The 19,947-nt window shown below is 39.4% G+C and overlaps 1 protein-coding gene across 1 annotated transcript; it reads left to right on the top strand.

Annotated features, from left to right (window-relative positions):
- The first annotated feature begins 219 nt into the window (after positions 1-219).
- LOC107801594 (G-type lectin S-receptor-like serine/threonine-protein kinase SD2-5) lies at positions 220-3,221 on the top strand. Its single transcript, XM_016624940.2, has one exon. It carries the CDS (start codon positions 352-354, stop codon positions 2,887-2,889), a length of 2,538 nt encoding a protein of 845 aa, XP_016480426.1. The 5' UTR covers positions 220-351; the 3' UTR covers positions 2,890-3,221.
- Positions 3,222-19,947: the final 16,726 nt, after the last annotated feature.

Below are 19,947 nucleotides of genomic sequence, written 5' to 3' on the forward strand. Positions count from 1 at the left end.
GGAACAACAAATTACTTCGGGCTTTATTATAGTATATAAATATAGATTATAAAATAAGTGTTAAAAGTCGATAAACACATTTGGAAAACATTAATTTAAAGTTTTCCTGAGGCAGCTCTCTTGTATTGACCAGGAGACACGGATTGAAAGAAAAAAGCAAAACAGCAGGCATAAGTAACATGGAATTTGTTTTTTTTAAGAATAAAGAAGAGAGAGTGGTTGTCTCTAGCCTCCAGATCCTTTAAAATAATAGGGAAAAGGAGGACACTTTGGTTTAGAATAGAGAGATGTAGCTAGCAAACTGGTCCAGATTTCAAACATTTTATTAGCTTTAGCTTCGTTTAGAAAGCAATGTTGGTGAAGCAGAGATTGTATTTTCCTGTACTAGTCATCATTTATCTCCAACTTTTGTCATCCAGATTTGCCTCATCCCAGATTTCGTGGTACCTAAATGCCAGTCGTTTGAATTCTACAGCAGGACTTCCCACTTCCTGGATCAACAAGCCGTTTTCGTTGGCTGATTCCACCTTCGGCTTATCTGTCTTGACACCCATCCTTGTGAGTGGAACTGATGGCACTAAGTGCCACCTCTTTGCCTTCCACTGCAATGTCGAAAGCACCGAATGCTTTCTTGGTATCCTTTTTGCATTCAAGAACATCCCTGCTAGCGAAGACAAATATTATATGGATTCCCGGTTAGTTTGGTCTGCTAACCGAAACCATCCTGTCAAACCCAATGCAACCTTACAACTAGGCCAAGATGGTAACTTGGTCTTGGCAGACTCTGATGGCGCTCTTGTTTGGTCTACAAATACAAATGGGAAATCGGTTTCAGGCTTAAACTTGACAGAAACGGGGAATCTCGTGCTCTTTGATAATACCAATCGCACAATTTGGCAATCTTTTGAGCATCCTACGGATTCTATGCTCCCGGGGCAGAGTCTGGTTTCTGGGCAGAAGCTCATAGCAAGCATTTCAGCAACCAATCAGAGTCAAGGTTTGCTATCGTCAACTATCCTCAATGGAAGCCTTGTCACTTATGTAGATTCTGACCCACCTCAGTTTTACTATGCTTCACCTCTTCCGGATATTTCTTATTTCAATTTTGATGGTCAAACCCTTACTGCTCTGCAATACCCTCCTACATCACCAGCTCAGTTCATAAAGCTTGGGCCTGATGGACATTTACGGGTTTACCAATGGGAGATGAAAGTATTTGATTGGAAAGACGTATATGATCTTTTGACGCCATATGCAGGGAACTGTGGGTACCCAATGGTGTGTGGAAAATATAGCATTTGCACAAATAACGGGCAATGTACTTGTCCGCCAGAAAGAAATTTCTTCAGGCCATTTTTTGAGAGGAAACAAGATCTTGGATGTTCACAGCTGACATCCATTTACTGCAACTCCTCGCAGTATCATAGTTTCGTAGAGCTCAGGAATACCACATATTTTGCATTTGAGTTCAATCATGAACTAACTTCTAGCATATCACCGCTTAAGGGGAAAAAGTTGGAAGATTGCAAAAGGGCCTGCCTTAGCATCTGTTCCTGCAAAGCTGCTGTTTTCAAATATGATTCAGATGGGGCTCAACGAGGGAGCTGTTTGTTACTGAATGAAGTCTTATCTCTCATAGACAACGAGGGTGAACTGGACACGAGAGTATTTCTTAAGGTGCAGAATTCCTCAAAGTCACAGGATTCCTCTAAGGCACAGAATCAGCCTCCAATTATTTCTGGAGGAAAAAAACCAATACCCCTCCGAGTGATAATAGGATCTACTCTTGCAGCTTTCTTTGGGATAATTTTAAGTATCAGTACATGCTTTGTTCTTTTCAGAAAGAGGACACATGAGTCCAGCAAGGCTGGGGATCTTCTGGATCTAGAGCCAATCTTACCGGGAATACTAGCTCGGTTCCCTTACAATGAGTTGAAAATAATAACAGAAGATTTCAGTTCAAAGCTAGGGGAAGGAGGATTTGGCTCTGTGTATGAAGGAACACTGAGTAATGGCACCAAAATAGCTGTGAAGCATCTGGATGGTGTAGGTCATGTGATGGAATCATTCTTAACAGAAGTAAAAATAGTCGGTGGAATTCACCACATCAATTTGGTGAAACTCATTGGATTTTGTGCTGAAAAGAGCCACAGGCTTCTGATCTATGAGCACATGGTAAATGGATCACTAGATAGATGGATTTCTCATAAAAATCCAGAAAATGGGCTTTCATGGCGTACAAGGAGAAGGATAATATCAGATATTGCCAAAGGATTAGCTTATTTACATGAAGATTGCAGCCAGAAGATAATTCATTTGGACATCAAACCACAAAACATCCTTCTAGATCAAAATTTCAATGCTAAGATCTCTGATTTTGGGTTGTCGAAACTGATTGAGAAAGACAAAAGCAATGTTGTAACTAGAATGAGAGGAACACCAGGGTATTTAGCCCCTGAATGGCTGAGGTCAGTAATCACTGAGAAAGTAGACGTGTATGCCTTTGGTATTGTGCTCTTGGAAGTTCTCTGTGGACGAAAGAATTTAGATTTGTCCCAGGCTGATGATGATGTCCATTTGCTAAGTGTTTTTGAAAGAAAAGCTGAAGAAGAACTGCTCATGGACATGGTTGACAAAACCAATGAGGATATGCAGCGCCATAAAGAAGAAGTGACAGAAATGATGAGCATTGCTGCGTGGTGTCTACAGGGAGATTACACCAAGAGGCCTTCCATGACATTGGTGGTTAAGGCGCTGGAAGGTTTGGTGTCTGTTGAAACCAACTTGGATTACAATTTCACAAACGTACCTCAGGTTGGGGCAGGCAAACAACAGAGGGAAGCCACTATCAGTTCAATATTGCCTTCAATTTTATCCGGACCAAGGTGAACAATAAGCTTAAGAGGTTTTGAGTTTTATTTTCTTTCTATCCTTTATTTTTTGAAGAATAGAAGAATGCTTGTATCTACCCTTATATTTGCATTCTTCATCATTAGATCCATCTCTCTCTTGTACATACTGTTTCCATAAATTTCTTCCCTCAGCTTTGGCTTTGTTAGCATCTAAATTTGGCTATTGGGTAAATTGGAAGATGGCACAATATAAAAGGATAACTAAAGTAGCTTACCAATTAACATATCCATGGCCGAGCTGGATACAGTTTTCTTTTCTGATTTGCATCTTTGTGTATGAATACATCTTCATAGGCAGCACATTGTATATTTCTAAGAGTCTACATATTCTACTATAACTATGAGGTCTCAAAGTTCAAACTTCAGGGGAGGTGGACAGAGTTATCCGATACCTGTGTTGGTGGGAAATAGCAGTAAAATAGTCGAGGTATTGGCCCGACACCATTCTCAAATAATAAATAAATAACAGCAAAAACTGCACTAGAACATACTAGTCGAGGATTAAATATGCTTTTCGCATGTGCTCAGGCTAAGGAAGAACAAACTGAGACAAGATGGGAAAAAATCCAAATGAGAGCTAGGGAAAAGGAAAAAGAAAAAATAAAATGCATCAGCAGCGCAATCAGATTGAATTGACCAAAACTTACCGTAAAGGTGGCGAAGAAATTCAAAAGGAAAAAAAACATGAAATGACACATTAATCTCAATAAGGTAATTAATTAGCCTGTGAATGTGATCAAAACAATATTTCTAGCGTAGATGTGGTTTCTACTTCCACATTACGTTTCGGAAATGGGAAAAAGGGAATTATGAAAAATTAATCTACCTGTGAAGAATTCCATAGCGTATACATGAGTATTTCATTAACCTCATATACTGGGGGATCTTCCTTCCCGTAATTGTGAGAGAACCGATTTCCCTTTCATATTTTTGAGAAAACTACCCTATGTACCTACCTAATCAAAAGTAATTACCTGTAATTATCCATTTTAAATGTAATTATATCAATACCTATTCTATTACAATTAATTACCCGCTCAACCCAATTCTCGCGTGCGATGGACATATCTAATTTAAGAAGCAAAAGCGTGAATCCTAAAAAGAAGCCAAAAAATAATATCATCACCCCCTTTTTTTTTTCTTTGTGCTCCATAGTTTATTTTATCTTCTAAAAGTAAAACAAAAAATAATATGTACTATCTAACTAAAATTTGAATTTTCATGTGTGTTGAAGTATTTGCTGTTGGAATTTATTGGGTATTGTTCTTTGATTACGGTGTTAATGCTAATTTTCAAAGATTTTATTGTGAGAAAATTAAATCCATCATTGAAGGATCTTGAAACTTGAAACTCATAAGTTGATTTGTTTGAGTTTTTAATTATTTTGATCCGATCCTGTATGGGTTTGTTTGGAAAGTTGATTGGAGGTTGTAGCTAAAGTTTTAGTCAATTTGATGGAGATTTTGTAGTAGATTTTAGAAATTTGGGTTGAAATATAGTTGAACCAGAGAAGATGATGAATTTGTATTGTATACCCAAATAGTATATAAATATACCATTTTGGTATATAATTTATTCCAACTATATACCCTATTAGTATAGTTATATACTATATTGGTATCATATGTTAGTTGAATCATTTTTTGGTGTATTAGCTGCATTTAATTGGTGCAATATTTGATTTTCTTTTAATAATAGTAATATAGTACAATATTTTGAAATACTTTATTATATTAATATGTGGTACACTATTTTTTATTTTTCTCTTTATGCATGTGTGTTATGTAATAGTAGTATAGTCATATAATTGCCAGGAATTAACCAGTAAAGCTGTATACCATGACTTATATGTCATATTGATATCATATGATAGTTTGAACATTGTTTTGATTGTTTTAGCTGCATTTTAAGTGAATTCTATTATGAAATTATTTATATGAATATGATTTGCAGTGCTGGAATTTTTTGTGCCGATGGACATAAATTATGTGTATTATGTAATAGTTTTATAATTATAGGCAATTGTTGGAACGACCCCATACAACTATATACCATGTTAGTATATGGAATGAGCAAGTTGTTTTGCTAATATTTAGCTTGCAATATGAGCATGTAATTTTCTCATACTTTTATTGCGTCTGTTAATGTTTTGGTACAGTAGTATAGTTGCAGATAGTTGTAGCAATCATATGCTCTGTTGGTATACATATATACCATATTGGTATCACATGGTACAGGAAGTCTTTTTTGCTACTTATACTTTTATTGCATTTTTCAATATTTTATTATCATTTTTATTCTAACTAGTATATATGGAGATTTGGTTGTCGTAGATTATGTTTTCTTGCTCTATAGCTGGTTGTATTACTGCTAATGGTAGAGTGTGTCATGATATTTGTAGGGAAGGTGATCAAGGTTTGCATGACAACCACGTGTTGATTCTTAGAATATGATTATGTAATTTATGGTGTTTAACAGCAGTCGGTGTGATATTTAGTGAATTAGATCAAGTGACAACTGATATTATTTCAGTTTGATAATTGAATTTAGAAAATGAGAAAGAAAAAAGAAGGTATATTGTACTAGTTATATTAAAAAAAGGTAAACAAATATTTACAATATCAGTTATTTTTTCTTATTGTAGAAAAAAGAATAATAAAAATAGTGAAAACAGTAAATCAAATTAGATTATGAAGAGAAAAAGAATATAAAAAAAGAAGTTAAATGAAATTAAAAAGGGAAAAAAGAAGAAAACGAGAAAAAAAGAAAAGGAGAAAAGAAAGAAAAAAAGGGAAAAAGAAAATAAACATAGAAATAAAAAAGAATTGGAGAAAAAAAAAACTCCCCACAAAAACTACTATGGGTAGGAAATGTAATTAGTTTGATAAATAGGAAAACAAATGGGTAAACAAGGGTAAATAGTTTCGTTTTTGTGGGTAACTGTATCATTCTCCCTTCATTTTTTTATGTTGGACCGGGCCGGTGTTGGAGCAGTTCAATCTTCAACAAAACAAGAAATTTAAAAATAGCCAGATTTACAGGCGGTCATTCAAAAATAACCACAATTTCAAAAGTAATCAAAATTTAGTCAATTTTCATGTAAAGATAAATCTGAACGAAAACACTGTTCAAAATCTGAAAAAATACTTCAACATAATATACTGGAGTTCCACTATAATATACCGGTCCTGCATAATATACTAAAGTTTGGAGCATCGGTGCTCCAGTCTCCAGTATATTATATTGGAGCCAGCAAAGTATACCGGTCCAGCATAATATGCTGGAAGTTCATATACAGGTGCACCGAACTCCAGTATATTATGTTGGACCGGTCTCTATTGCAGCAAAATAGTGGCTATTTTTTAATGACTTGACAAACACTGGCTATTTTTGAATGACCAGTCCGAAAACAAGTTAGACCGTGCTATTTTAACATTCAATTATATTGAAGAAAATGTGTCGAAAATTTATAGTGGTTTTTTTCCTGATTTATTACGTCTAAAAATAAAAAAATTCATAAGCCACATAACTAATTGACACGTGCATAAGTTTTTTTTATTCCACCTGAATAGTCATGTAGAAGTCCCAAACATTTATATTCCATTAATCTCAAACTACCAATGTGGAATGATTTTACCAATTCAAATAAAATGTAACATTGCTCTGTAGCTATAATTGTACTTATGGAACCTTTTCAAAGATGGTGAAGGGTATGATATATATCCCTCTACTATTAACTATTATTTAAAATTGTCCTTGGGTCAAAAGACTCCTTATCGTACACTATTAATTAAAATTACTCCTAAACTGACTGAATGGACAAGTGGCATGGATTTAAGGCTCAAGGCCATATGGTTTTTTTTACCTAATTGATCTGAACCCGCTCCTGATCCACAAACTTGACCCACTTTTCTCCAACTAATTTAACACGGGAACCTAAATTAGTCGACCACTTTGCACTTTCTCTTTCACTCTCTCTAGAAGACTCTGCTAGAACCCTAGATGAAAATTGTTGATTTCCACTGCAAATGCATTAAAAGTAACATTTTTCTCCATGAAAAGGCTTCATTTTTCTTTCCTTAACTGTTTTTTGCTCGATATTTGCGTGTTATTTCTGTTTTGGCAGAATACATTAATAGCCCCTTAAAATTGTCCACACTATTTACTTAGACACTTTATCTTAAATCTATTTTATTTGAATACTCCAACCATATCTCAAATGTGTCATTTAGACACAAAATTGATAAGCAGTCAAATATAAAACATGCATGTAATTCACACGCCAGGGTGACAAATAAGATGGGGACATGTGGATTTAAAAAAAAATCACTTTTGAAAGAAAAGTAAAAGAAAAATAAGAACCCCACCCCATCCTTTCGTCATCTTCCTCGATGACACCTCCCCCTGTTACACCCCATGTTTTCGTACGTGGAAGTATGCCATAAATAAATTGATGAAAGCTCGAAAATGAGATGTTACATCCCGCATTTTTTTTGTACATTAAAGTTCCGTCGTAAGTTAATCGACGTAAGCTAGGGAATGAGATTATTTTAGGATTATAAGTATTATGCTATTTCAAACAAGGGATAAGTAAATTCGTGAAGGTGAGAGGGTAAGCAGATTGAAAAAATGAGTTTCGTCGAAGTTTGGCATTTTGGGATAAAATACGGCCCGAGCTAAAATACCCGGTATTTATGAACTAGTATCGTACAAGGTACCACATGATCATGATAGTAAGGTGTATAAAGTGTGTTAAAAGTGAGTAGTATTTTAAGTGTTTGAGATAATTCTTAATTATGTGAATAATTGGGTAATTATTGATTAATGAGGGATTAACAAGTTAATTAAGGAATTGTGGATAAACTTAATTAAGAGTTCGTTTGGCTTAGCTGATAAGCATTAGGTGCTGAAAAATACTTTTAAGTGCTGAAGCTGATTTAAAAAATAAGCAGTTACGTGTTTGGATAAAAGTGTTGAAATTAATAATAAGCAGCTGAAGAACTGGGTATACGAAAAGTTTTGTTTTAAAAAGAAATATTTTAGGGATAGAATTATAAATATTTTGGTCAAACCTAAAATGCTTATAAGCTGAAATTTGATAAGTTGGTGGAGACCAACTTATGGCTTTTGACTTATTTTGGGCTTATAAGCACTTAACTTATAAGCACTTTTAATTTTACCAACTTATAAGCTTAGCCAAACACCCTCTAAGCTATTGGATAAGCTTAATCAAGACAACAACGTGGCAACCCAAGATTTCTCTTAGTCATTACAATATGTGGCATGTAGGGGCCTTAAGGCCAAAGATTAGTCATCCTAAAGGTGGGAGCACTCTCTTTGATAAAGACACAAGTCATTAAAGGGTAATGTTATATTTAGAATGCAAAGGATTACAAAAAAGCTCTTATGAAGTGAGATGCTCTTAAGAGCCCATACACATTTTCCCATATCAGTAAGAAAGTGATGTACTTATGTTGGCTAAGATATCGGATGAAAGCCACAAAATTCATACGAGACTATGTAATGTTATAGCAACAGAATTTTGCGATACTAAAGGAGTAAGGTGCAATCTTTCTCAAGAATAACATTCGGATTTTTTCCTACTTTAATATGCCATTATGTGTTGTCGCAAGTGACGTGTATTAGAGGATTTTCAAAAGAACTGGTTCAGGTATGTTAAGGCTATTCCTTCTTTCTTTTGGCATAATCTATACGACACAAACAAAATGAGCAAATACACAATTTCCATAAATGACTCTATTCATAGAAATGCTAGAGATGCTTATATTCTTGATTCCCTATGTGTCTTATTATTCTATCATCTGTCCATGGGTCTTAGAAAATACGTAAGTTGATAAAGTCTATTTCATGATATAAATCAGAGGCATAATGGACTCCAAAAGATTTTATTGATTGTCACGATCTAAACCTATGGGCCGCAGCGGGCATCCGGTACCTTACTTAACCGAGTACCAACATAACGTATATTTCCATATCATACTTATCATAGATAACTAAGCTGAAAGGCTGCTATGAAATAAGTAGAATACAACATGTGATATCAACTTATACATAAGACATACGGGCCTATAAGACCAAAATAACCACCCGTATACTGAATATAGGCCGACCAGGCCATACAACCTTTTACGTACATGACATCTGTCTACAAGCCTCTAAGAATACATAATTTTTATAAAGGTCGGGACAGAGTCTCGCCATACAAAACAATACACGTCTAAATCATACTAACCAAACAAGAAACTCCGAAGTAAATGAAGTACACCAACATCTTCCGCTGGCCTGATAGCCTATTTGGAGGGCTCTCGACGTGCCTATCGGAACCTATGGGCATGAAACGCAGCGTCCCAAGGTAAAAGGGACGTCAGTACGAATAATGTACCGAGTATGTAAGACACATAAATAAGTACATAACAGACATTGAAGAAATATAGAGTAAATGACTCAACCTGTAAGTCTGGATAACTCTGTAAATTATGAAATAATTATAGTGTCATGCATATGCATATGAATGTCATGTCGTGCATAGGTACATGTTTCATAACATCATCAGGCCTCTGAGGGCATCCCATCATATTATATCAGCCACTGTGGGTAAAATCATCAACGTATACCAGATGATAGGTGGCGGTACATATATAACGCCGTAACTTTTTTTCATATCCCATATACATATAAAATACATATATACACATATATAACGTCATCTAGTCATGGGTCAATGTGCATGTATAAATGCATGAAATGCATATGAAATACGTTAATAAAATCTCTCAGTACGTCATAAGACCATTATGCCTCTGATTAATACCATGAAATAAACTTTATCAACTTACATATTTTTTGAGACCCATGAACAGATGAGTAGGTTTAGTAGAGTCTTGCGGATCAGTACAGAGACGTCTGTACTTATCTTCCAGAACTGAACCCGTAGGAAACTTCACATTATTGAATTCTTGTTGTGCGAATCTGTTGATTCTGGTAACTAAACTTCTGTCATTCTATTCTCTTATAGATAGTGAGAACACGTACTACTGGGCAAGATGGACAGATACCAGTACCACCAGTTAGGGAAGCGAGAGACCGAGGTCGCGGTAGAGGCCATGGTAGGGGCAGAGGCACAACTCATACACCTGTAGACCCACAAGTCGCTCAAGCTTAGGATCAGGTCCCAGATACAGTTGAGCCAGTGGGGCAAGCTCAGGCACCAGTTGTGCCCATCCTAATTCCATGCCTTCAAGAGGCCTTAGCTCAGATTTTGATCGTGTGCACCAATTTTGCTCAGGGGTCGCAGTTTTGGCCGTAGCAACCACTTCTCAGGCCGGGGGTGGTACTCAGACTCCCATTGTCCGCACACCAGAGCAGGTGATGAAGGGACTCCAGACATCGGGGGCACTACCAGCCCAGTCGGTTGCAGCTGCTCAGGCCCATGTGGTTCCTGCCATGCCTGATGATGAGCAGTGGAGATTGGAGAGGTTCGGGAGGCTCCAGCCTTTATCTTTCAGCAGGGCAGAGTCGGAGGATGCCTAAGGTTTCTTGGATAATTGTCAGAGGATTCTTCGTACAATAGGTATTCTGGAGACCAATAGGGTCTCGTTCATTACTTTTTAGTTCACTAGGGCTGCCTTTAGTTGGTGGGAGGCTTATGAGAGGTGCAGGTCAGTCAGTGCAGCACCACTTACATGGCATAAGTTCTCTATTCACTTCTTAGAGAAGTTCGTATCGCAGTCTCGCGGAGAGGAGCTGTGCAGACAGTTTGAGCAGTTACATCAGGATGACATGTTTGTAACGCAGTACGAGATGAGGTTTTTTGAGTTGGCTTGTCACATAGTTTCGTTGGTTCCCAATGATAGGGAGAGGATTAGAAGGTTCATTAATGGCCTCACATATCAATTGCGGTTTCATATGACTCAAGAGAGGGTATTTGGTGCTACTTTTGACGAGGTAGTCGACATTGCTCTGCAGATAGAGATGGTCCACATTCAGGAGCGGGGTGAGAGGGAGGCCAAGAGGCTTTGTGGATCGGGTGGTTTTGGCGGTGTTCCTTCTGGGGTCAGTTCCACCACAGCAGGGGTTGTCTTTACAAGCATACTCAGACGACTCGACCAGCTCATTGTAGTGCATCAGTTAGCCACTGTTCTTACATTGCTCGCTCAGGCCAGTCTTCATTCAATGCACTACCAGCGTAGAGTTCTCACCATTCCTCATCCGCTCAGGTTTCTACGGGTAGTTTCTCGGGGTATCAGGAGCAGCAGTTCCGTCGGGGAGGGGGGAGGGGGGTTTGTTTCGAGTGCAGAGATCTTGGTCACATCAATAGAGATTGCCTTAGGTTGTTTAGTGGGACTCCACAACATAGTTCTCAGCCGATAGCACCAGTACCAGCAGCTACACTACCCTTTCAGTTAGCTCGGGTGGGGCTCAGTCAGCTAGATGTCGCCCTAGAGGCAGAGGCCAATCAAGTGGGGGTCAGGCCTGATTCTATGCTCTTCCCGCAGACTTGAAGCCATTGCTTCAAATGTAGTGATCACAAGTATTGTCTCAGTTTGCCACAGGAATGCCTCTGTATTATTTGACCCTGGATCCACTTATTTATGTATCATCGTATTTTTCTCATTATCTAGATTTGCTCCATGAGTCCCTAGTTTCATCTGCTCATATATCTACACCGGTGGGCGATACTATTGTTGTGGACCGTGTATATCGATCGTGTGTACTGACTGTTGGGGGATTGGAAATAAGATTTGATCTCATGTTGCTTAGTATGGTTGATTTCGATGTGATCTTAGGTATGGACTGGTTGTCTCCATGTCATGCTATTTTGGATTGTCACGCTAAGTCCGTGATGTTAGTGATGCTGGGGTTGCCACAGATTGAGTGGCGAGGTTCTCTAGACTATGTTCCCAGTAGATTAATTTCATACTTGAAGGACCAACGGATGGTTGGGAATGGTTGTTTATCTTATTTGGCCTTTGTAATGGATATTAGTGTTGAGACCCCTACTATTGATTCTGTTCCGATAGTGCGAGATTTCCCGGATGTGTTTCTTGTAGACCTACCAAGCATGTTGCCCGACAGGGATATTGACTTTGGTATTGACCTGGTGCCAGGCACTCAGCCTATTTCTATTCTTCCATACCGTATGACACCAACTGAGTTGAATGAGTTGAAGGAGCAGCTTCAGGAACTCCTTGATAAGGGGTTTATTAGGCCTAGTGTGTCACTTTAGGGTGCACCGATGTTGTTTGTGAAAAAGAAGAAAGATGGTATTATGAGGATGTGCATTGATTATAGGCAGTTGAACAAAGTCACAATCAAGAACAAGTATCCTTTGCCGCGTATTGATGATCTATTTGACCAGTTTCAGGGAGTGAGGGTGTTCTCCAAGATTGATTTGAGGTCTGGGTATCACCAGTTGAAGATTCAGGACTCAGATATTCTAAAGACAGCATTCAGGACCCGTTATGGTCATTATGAGTTCCTTGTGATGTCTTTTAGGCTGACAAACGCCCCAACAACGTTTATGCACCTGATGGATAATATGTTTCAGCCTTATCTCGACTTGTTTGTTATAGTGTTCATTGATGATATCTTGGTGTACTCTCGTATCCAAGAGGAGCATGCCCAGCATTTGAGGATTTTGTTCCAGCGATTGATGGAGGAGAAGCTTTATGCCAAGTTCTCCAAGTGTAAGTTTTGGCTCAGTTCAATAGCGTTCTTGGGGAACGTGGTGTCCAGTGAGGGTATTCAGGTGGATCCGAAAAATATAGAGGTGGTTCAGAGTTGGCCCAGACCATCCTTAGCTACGAAAATTCGGAGATTTCTTAGTTTGGGTTATTACCGTCACTTCGTGTACGATTTCTTGTTTATTGCATTGCCCTTGACCAAATTGACCCAAAAGGGTGCTCCTTTCAAGTGGTTGGATGAGTGTGAGGAGAGCTTTCAAAAGTTCAAGACTGCTTTGACCACAACTCCAGTTCTAGTTCTACCATCAGCTTTTGGTTCCTACACAGTGTATTGTGATGCTTCTAGGGTCAGTATCGGGTGTGTTTTGATGCAGAAGGATAGAGTGATTGCTTATACTTCGCGCCAGTTGAAACCTCATGAGAAGAACTACCTTGTTCATGATTTGGAGTTGGCTGCTATTGTTCATGCATTGAAGATTTGGAGGCACTATCTCTATGGTGTGTCTTGTGAGGTATTTACAGATCATCGGAGCCTCCAACACTTGTTCAAACAGAAGGATCTAAATTTGAGGCAGCGGAGATGGTTGGAGCTAGACAAGAGGGGTTGCTCTGATGGTAAGCAACCTCCACTTCCAACCAAGAGGTTTTGAGTTCGAGTCTCCCCAAGAACAAGGTGGAAGTTTTTGGAAGGAAGGCTGCCGAGGGTCTATTTGGAAACAACCTCTCTACCCCAGGGTAGGGGTAAGGTCTACGTACACACCACCCTCCCTAGACCCCACTAAGTGGGATTATATTGGATTGTTATTGTTGTTGTTGTTGTTGTGGAGATGGTTGGAGCTGCTAAAGGACTCTGATATCACTATTCTGTATCATCCAAGAAAGGCCAATGTGGTGGTCGATGCCTTGAGTATGAAGGCAATGAGTATGGGTAGCCTTGCATTCATTCATGTTGGTGAGAGACCTCTTGCAGTTGATGTTCAGGCCTTGGCCAACCAGTTTGTGAGATTAGATATTTCGGAGCCCAGTCGGATTTTAGCTTGTGTGATTTCTCGATCTTCCTTATTTGATCTCATCAGAGAACGCCAGTATGATAATCCTCATTTCCTTGTCCTCAAGGACAAGGATCAACATGGTAATGCCAGAGATGATACTATTGGAGATGATGGGGTGTTAAGGATGCAGAGTCGGATATGTATGCCCAATGTAGATAGGTTTCAAGAGTTGATTCTGGAGGAGGCCCATAGCTCGCGATATTCCATCCATTTGGGTGCTGCGAAGATGTACCGGTACTTGAGACAACACTATTGGTAGAGGAGAATGAAGAAGGATATAGTAGGATTTGTAGCTCAGAGTCTTAACTGGCAGCAGGTAAAGTATGAGCATCAGAGGCCTGGAGGGTTGCTTTAGAGGATAGAGATTTCAGAATGGAAGTGGGAGCAGATCACTATGGATTTCGTAGTTGGGCTCCCACAGACTTCGATGAAGTTCGATGCTATTCGAGTGATTATGGATCGACTGACCAAGTCCCTACACTTCATTCCAGTTGTTACTACTTATTCTTCTGATCGGTTGGCTGAGATTTACATCCGAGAGATTATTCGCCTTCACAGTGTGCTAGTGTCCACCATTTCAGATCGAGGCACGTAGTTTACATTGTAGTTTTGGAGAGCCATACAGCGAGAGTTGGGCACCTAGGTTGAGTTGACTACAACATTTCACCCTCAGATAGAAGGGCAGTTTGAGTTCACTATTCAGATATTTGAGGACATAGTATGCGCTTGTGTCATTGATTTTGGGGGTTCATGGGATCAGTTTCTGCCGCTCGCAGAGTTTGCTTACAATAATATCTATCAGTCGAGCATTGAGATGGATCTGTATGAGGCTTTTTATGGAAGTCAGTGTAGATCTCCGGTGGGTTGGTTTGAGCTGGGTGAGGCTAGACTATTGGGTACTAACTTGGTTCAGGATGTTTTGGACAAGGTTAAACCGATTCAGGAGCGGCTTCACACGGCACAGTCTAGACAGAAGAGCTATGCCGATAGGAAGGTCCTTGATGTGTCTTACATGGTTAGGGAGAAGGTTCTACTGAAGTTTTCACTCATGAAGGTGTTATGAGGTTTGGGAAGAAGCGTAAGTTGAGCCCTCATTTTATTGGTCCGTTTGAGGTACTTCAGAGGATTGGGAGGTGGCTTACAAGCTGGACTTTCCACCTAGTTTGTCGAGTGTGCATCCAGTATTTCATATTTCTATGCTCCGGAAGTATGTCGGCAATCCGTCAGATTTTCTGGATTCCAGCACAATTCAATTGGATGGTGATATGACTTATGATGTGGAGCCGGTGGCCATTTTGGATCAGCAGGTTCGAAAGTTGAGGTCAAAGTATATAGCTTCAATGAAGGTGCAGTGGAGAGGTCAGCCCGTGGAGGAGGCTACTTGGGAGATTGAGCGAGATATGCGGAGCAGATATCTACACCTATTTGTGACTCCAGGTATGTTTCTAGACTCGTTCGAGGACGAACGTTTGTTTAAGAGGGGGAGGATGTAACGACCTGGCCTGTCATTTCGAGAGTTGTAAGCCTGTTCCCCCATTTTCTGCTCCTTATGTGCTTTTCAGTTGTTATTTGACTTACTGGGTTAGTTGGTTCGGGTCCGACAAGATTTTGGAATGAATTGAGACACTTAGTCTCATAATTGAAAGCTTAAGTTGGAAAAGTTGACCGGATGTTGACTTATGTGTAAACGACCTCTAATTTAAATTTTGATGGTTCCGTTAACTCCGTTGGGTAATTTTGGACTTAGGAGCATGTCCGGATTGTGAATTAGATACCCGTAATGGAATTGGGCTTGAAATGGCAAAAATTGGACTTTTAAGAAGTTTGACCGGGAGTGAACTTTTTGATATCGGGGTCGGATTCCGATTCCGAAAGTTGGAGTAGGTCCGTGGTGCCATATGTGACTTGTGTACAAAATTTTGGGTCAATCAGACGTGATTTGATAGGTTTCATCGTCGTTTGTAGAATTTGGAAATTTCAAAGTTCATTAGGCTTGAATCCATGTGCAATTTGTATTTTTGATGTTGTTTGAGGTGATGTGAGGGTTCGAATAAGTGCATATGATTTTTTGAGACTTGATGGTATGTGTGGTTGACGTCTCGGGGATATCGGGTGGGTTTCGGATGGTTGACCGATCATTTTTGGACTTGCCTGTTGGCTGAAAATTTCCGGTATTTGCTGGTTCTGGTTTCCTCTTACGCGTTCGCAAATGGCATCTATTGGTTGAGGAAGATTTGTTCTTCACTTTTGCGAAGAAGAGAATGCGAACGCGAAGGTTTGGACTGAGAGTGCATCGCGAACGCAATATGGGGGACGCGTTCGCCAAGAAGGGAGGAGGCAACTGGGGACCTCATGATTTTGGTCTACGCATTTGCGGGGCTGTGGTCGCGTTCGCAAAAAGTGGGGTCGGTAAAACTTCGCGTTCGCGAGACTGAGGTCATGTTCGCGAAGGGTTATTTTGAGGGGCAGTCAGAATGGTATACTCGAACGCGAGGGGTAGGTCGCGTTCACGATGAAGGCATCACTGGGCATATTTAAAAGATTTAAAATGAGGGTTTCGAGTTCATTTCACAAAATTGAATTGGGAGCTCGGTAGGAGGCGATATTTGGAGGTATTTTCACGTGGGTGTTTGGGGTAAGTGATTTCTATCTAGTTTTGGTTAATTTCCATGATTATGCCTTTGATTCTACCATTAAATTTGTGATTTGGGATGGAAAATTGGGGAAAATGAGGAAGAGTTCTTGGACTAGATTTTTGAGGTTTTGAATAGGATTTTGTTATCGGATTTGAGTAAATTTGGTATGGTTAGACTCATGGTTGAATGGGCTTTCGGTTTGTGACTTTTGTCGGATTTCGAGATGTGGGCCCGGGGCCCGGGTTTGAGCCGATTTTGGATTTTGAGCTATAACTTCGTAATTTCTTAAAAAATTGATTCCTTTAACCCGTATTGATTGTATTGTACCGCTGTGGCTAAATTCGGGACATTTGGAGGCCGATTTGCGAGGCAAAGGCATATTGGAGTAGAGTTTTGCTCGGATTGAGATAAGTAATAATTCTAAATCTAGTTGTGGGGGGTATGAAACCCCAGATTATGTGTTATGTGATTGTTTTGGAGGTGACGCACATGCTAGGTGACGGGCGTGTGGGCATGCACCGTGAAAATTGTGACTTGGTCCATTTTGTGGAACTGTAAAGTTGAATAACTTCTTGTTAGCTATATGCTCTCCATGTGTTATAGAAATTTGACTCTAAATCATGTTAGAAATCACATGTTAGGCTATGTATTGGTACTGTAGGGACCCACAGAAGTCGTGATACCAGTTGAATTACTTATTAATTGCTACTTGTACTCAGTCGTAGTTTTACTTGCATATCTTACCTTAGTCTCTATTATTCCTTGTTGATATGTTATATCATTTTTGTTTTGAGTTGATTTTCATGATTACTGAGAGCCCGTGAGACTAGAGAGGTTGATGACTGAGTGAGGCTGATGGCCTGATTGTGATATATTGATACCATAGTAGGTGAGTTGTCCGTGCGGATCCTGAAATAATACTATAGCACGTGAGTTGTCCGTGCGGATATAGCGTTTGGGCTGTAGGAGCCCCTCCGGAGTCTATACACCCCTAGTGAGCACCGATACCTATTGAGTGCGAGTGTTGAGGGCTGAGTGCCGAGTGATGAGCTATTGAGGAAGTAGGAGTGGTTGTTGCCCTGAGAGGCTGTACTTGCTTTCATTATTGTTGCACATAGCTGCCATATATTACTGTTTGAACTTTTGGGAGATATTATATCAGGTTTTTACTTGAACTTGAATTGTATAGACTGATTTGACTTAAATTTCCGGATTTGAAAGTATATCTATTTTTCCTTGTTGAAACTACTGGAAATGAACTATAATTGTGTAGCTTGTCACTATTTTCAGCTCTTTATTTAGTATTGTTACTTGCTGAGTTGGTTGTACTCACGCTACACCCTACACTTAGTGTGCAGATCCAGGTATTTCTGGACACGGTGAGTGTTGATCTTTCGCAAGGTTGACCGTCGGAAACTTTGAGGTAGTTGTCTGGCGTTCGTAGTCCTTATTTCTCCTTCCGTATCCTTTCTTTTATTGTATTTTTTATTCAGACTTTCATAGACATTTTTTTTCTAGACTGGTGATGTATAGACGCTCATGAGCTTAGTGACACCCCGATTTGGGAGTTATTTTCCGCATTTGTGTTTTGGGTTTGTACCCCATTTTATAAAAACTTTGGTTATTTAAAATTACTTAATTCTTTTTTTGTTAAATGTTGGGAGTATTTTGGAAATGTCGGCTTGCCTAGTACCACGATAGGCGCTATTACGACAGGTTATGATTTGGGCGAAGAAAAAATATAGTGAGGCTATCATTTATAGGACTGAATGCCAGAAAAGGAAAACATTAAAAATGACGACTTAGTTATAATATACTTTATTTTTTATTATTTTATCCTTATATTTCTTATAAAGAAAAGGTTCAGTTTATTACTATTAATTTAGAATATAAATTTTGGTATCTTATTTATGCTTCAATTATCTAATTGGGTTATTGCTTTAATATGTATAACTTCAACAAAAATTTCAAAATACATTATAGTTTATTTTTTTTAGCAAACAGGAAATTTATATATTAATAAAGGTCTCCTATTGTTAGAAACAAGGGAAAGAATGAAGGTCAGTTGGGGTGGACTTTGCTTATTTTACTGGCTAGGGCCTAAGGGTTGGACTATGGCTTAGTTTTACTACCTAGGCTTACTTAAAATCTTTGGCATTTCGGTATTTATACCGAAGTATTGAAAATTCAATACTTAGTACCATACCAAAATACCGAACAATCGAGTAATTCATTCCAAATTGATACCGAAGAACTGAAACCGATATACCGAATTAATTTGGTCCGGTCCGATTTTTCGGTTTTTTGGATTTTAAGCCCATCCCTAGTCAAAAGTAGGTTGAGAACCATGAGGTCTCTGGCATAAATCTCAGCTGTGGCAAAAAACACTAGGTATTCTTCCCATCTATCCACGCCTTAAGACAGATTTAGTGATAGAGAGAAACTTCTCCAGAAATAGCTGAGTAAACTACTACGAAGTCAAAGCTAGTGATCCGGCTGGTCTAGCCAAGCAATAATCTCTCCATCAAGTCTTGGCGGATCCCGACAAGTGAATAGTAGCAAAATCGACCCCATTGGTTTCAACTATCCCCATGTTCTTGAGAACCTCATGACAGCTGTCTATATAATCCTGGAGATCCTCAGAAGATGCACCGCTGAAAGTAGTAGTGAAGAGCTTGGTGAACCTATCCAATATCTACAAGGCATCGGTAGACATAGCTGCTCCATCATCGATCTGAGCTACCATACCCGGCTAAACTGCTCCAACTGGCTGAGCTACTGGAGTCTGAAACTGGGGAGCCATCTACTCCAGAGTGTGAGTAGCAGAAGTCTGGGCTCCTCCTCCATCCTGAGAGGCGGCTGGTGCTACAGGAAGCAAGCCTGCCCGGGTGACACTCTCCATAAGGCCCACTAGACGGACCAGAGCATCCTGGGGTACCAGGGTAGCAATAAACCCCTCTAGGACTTGAGCTGGGCCCACCGGAACTGCTGGGGCTGGAACCTCATCATCAAAGTTAACCTAAGGCTCCGCTGCTGGTGCTACTGCTCTGGGCTGAGCTCTGCCCCTACCTCGGCCTCTAGCATGGCCTCGACCTCTCCCTCTACCCCTCGTAGGAGTTGTTGCTGGGGGCTCGGGCTGCTGGTCGGTGGATAAGGAAGCGCGTGTTCTCGCCATCTGCGAACGAACAAAGTAGAATTTCAATTAGTATTGAGAAACCAAACCGTACCACAAGAAAGAATAAATGTGAAGTTTTTCCTAACTCTGTAGCCTCTGGGGATAAATACAGACGTTTTCGTACTGTGAGACTCGTGTAACCTAAAGCTCTAATACCAACTTGTCACGACCCGGATTTTCCACCCTCGGGAGTCGTGATGACGCCTACTAATGTGAGCTAGGCAAGCCAATTATTTGAGCAAATTAATTCTTTATCCATTTTATACTTTTGTTTTTAACAGTTATAAAATAATAACGTATAAACAGCGAAAATTTCAATAAGCGGAAGAAATGCAGTGAAATATTTGAAATATGAATCTAATACAAATGTTTAACCTTAAATACCCAGAACTGGTGTCACAGTACCACATACGATCTATGAATACTACATACAGTCTGAAAATAAACGATACACTGTTTCTGAGTTAA

The sequence above is a fragment of the Nicotiana tabacum genome, chromosome 7 (genome assembly GCF_000715075.1).
Source record: "Nicotiana tabacum cultivar K326 chromosome 7, ASM71507v2, whole genome shotgun sequence".
Taxonomy (NCBI): Eukaryota; Viridiplantae; Streptophyta; class Magnoliopsida; order Solanales; family Solanaceae; genus Nicotiana; species Nicotiana tabacum.

Excerpts from the sequence above, each read along its gene's own strand:
- LOC107801594 (XM_016624940.2), top strand. The coding sequence starts at position 352 with ATGTTGGTGAAGCAGAGATTGTATTTTCCTGTACTAGTCATCATTTAT.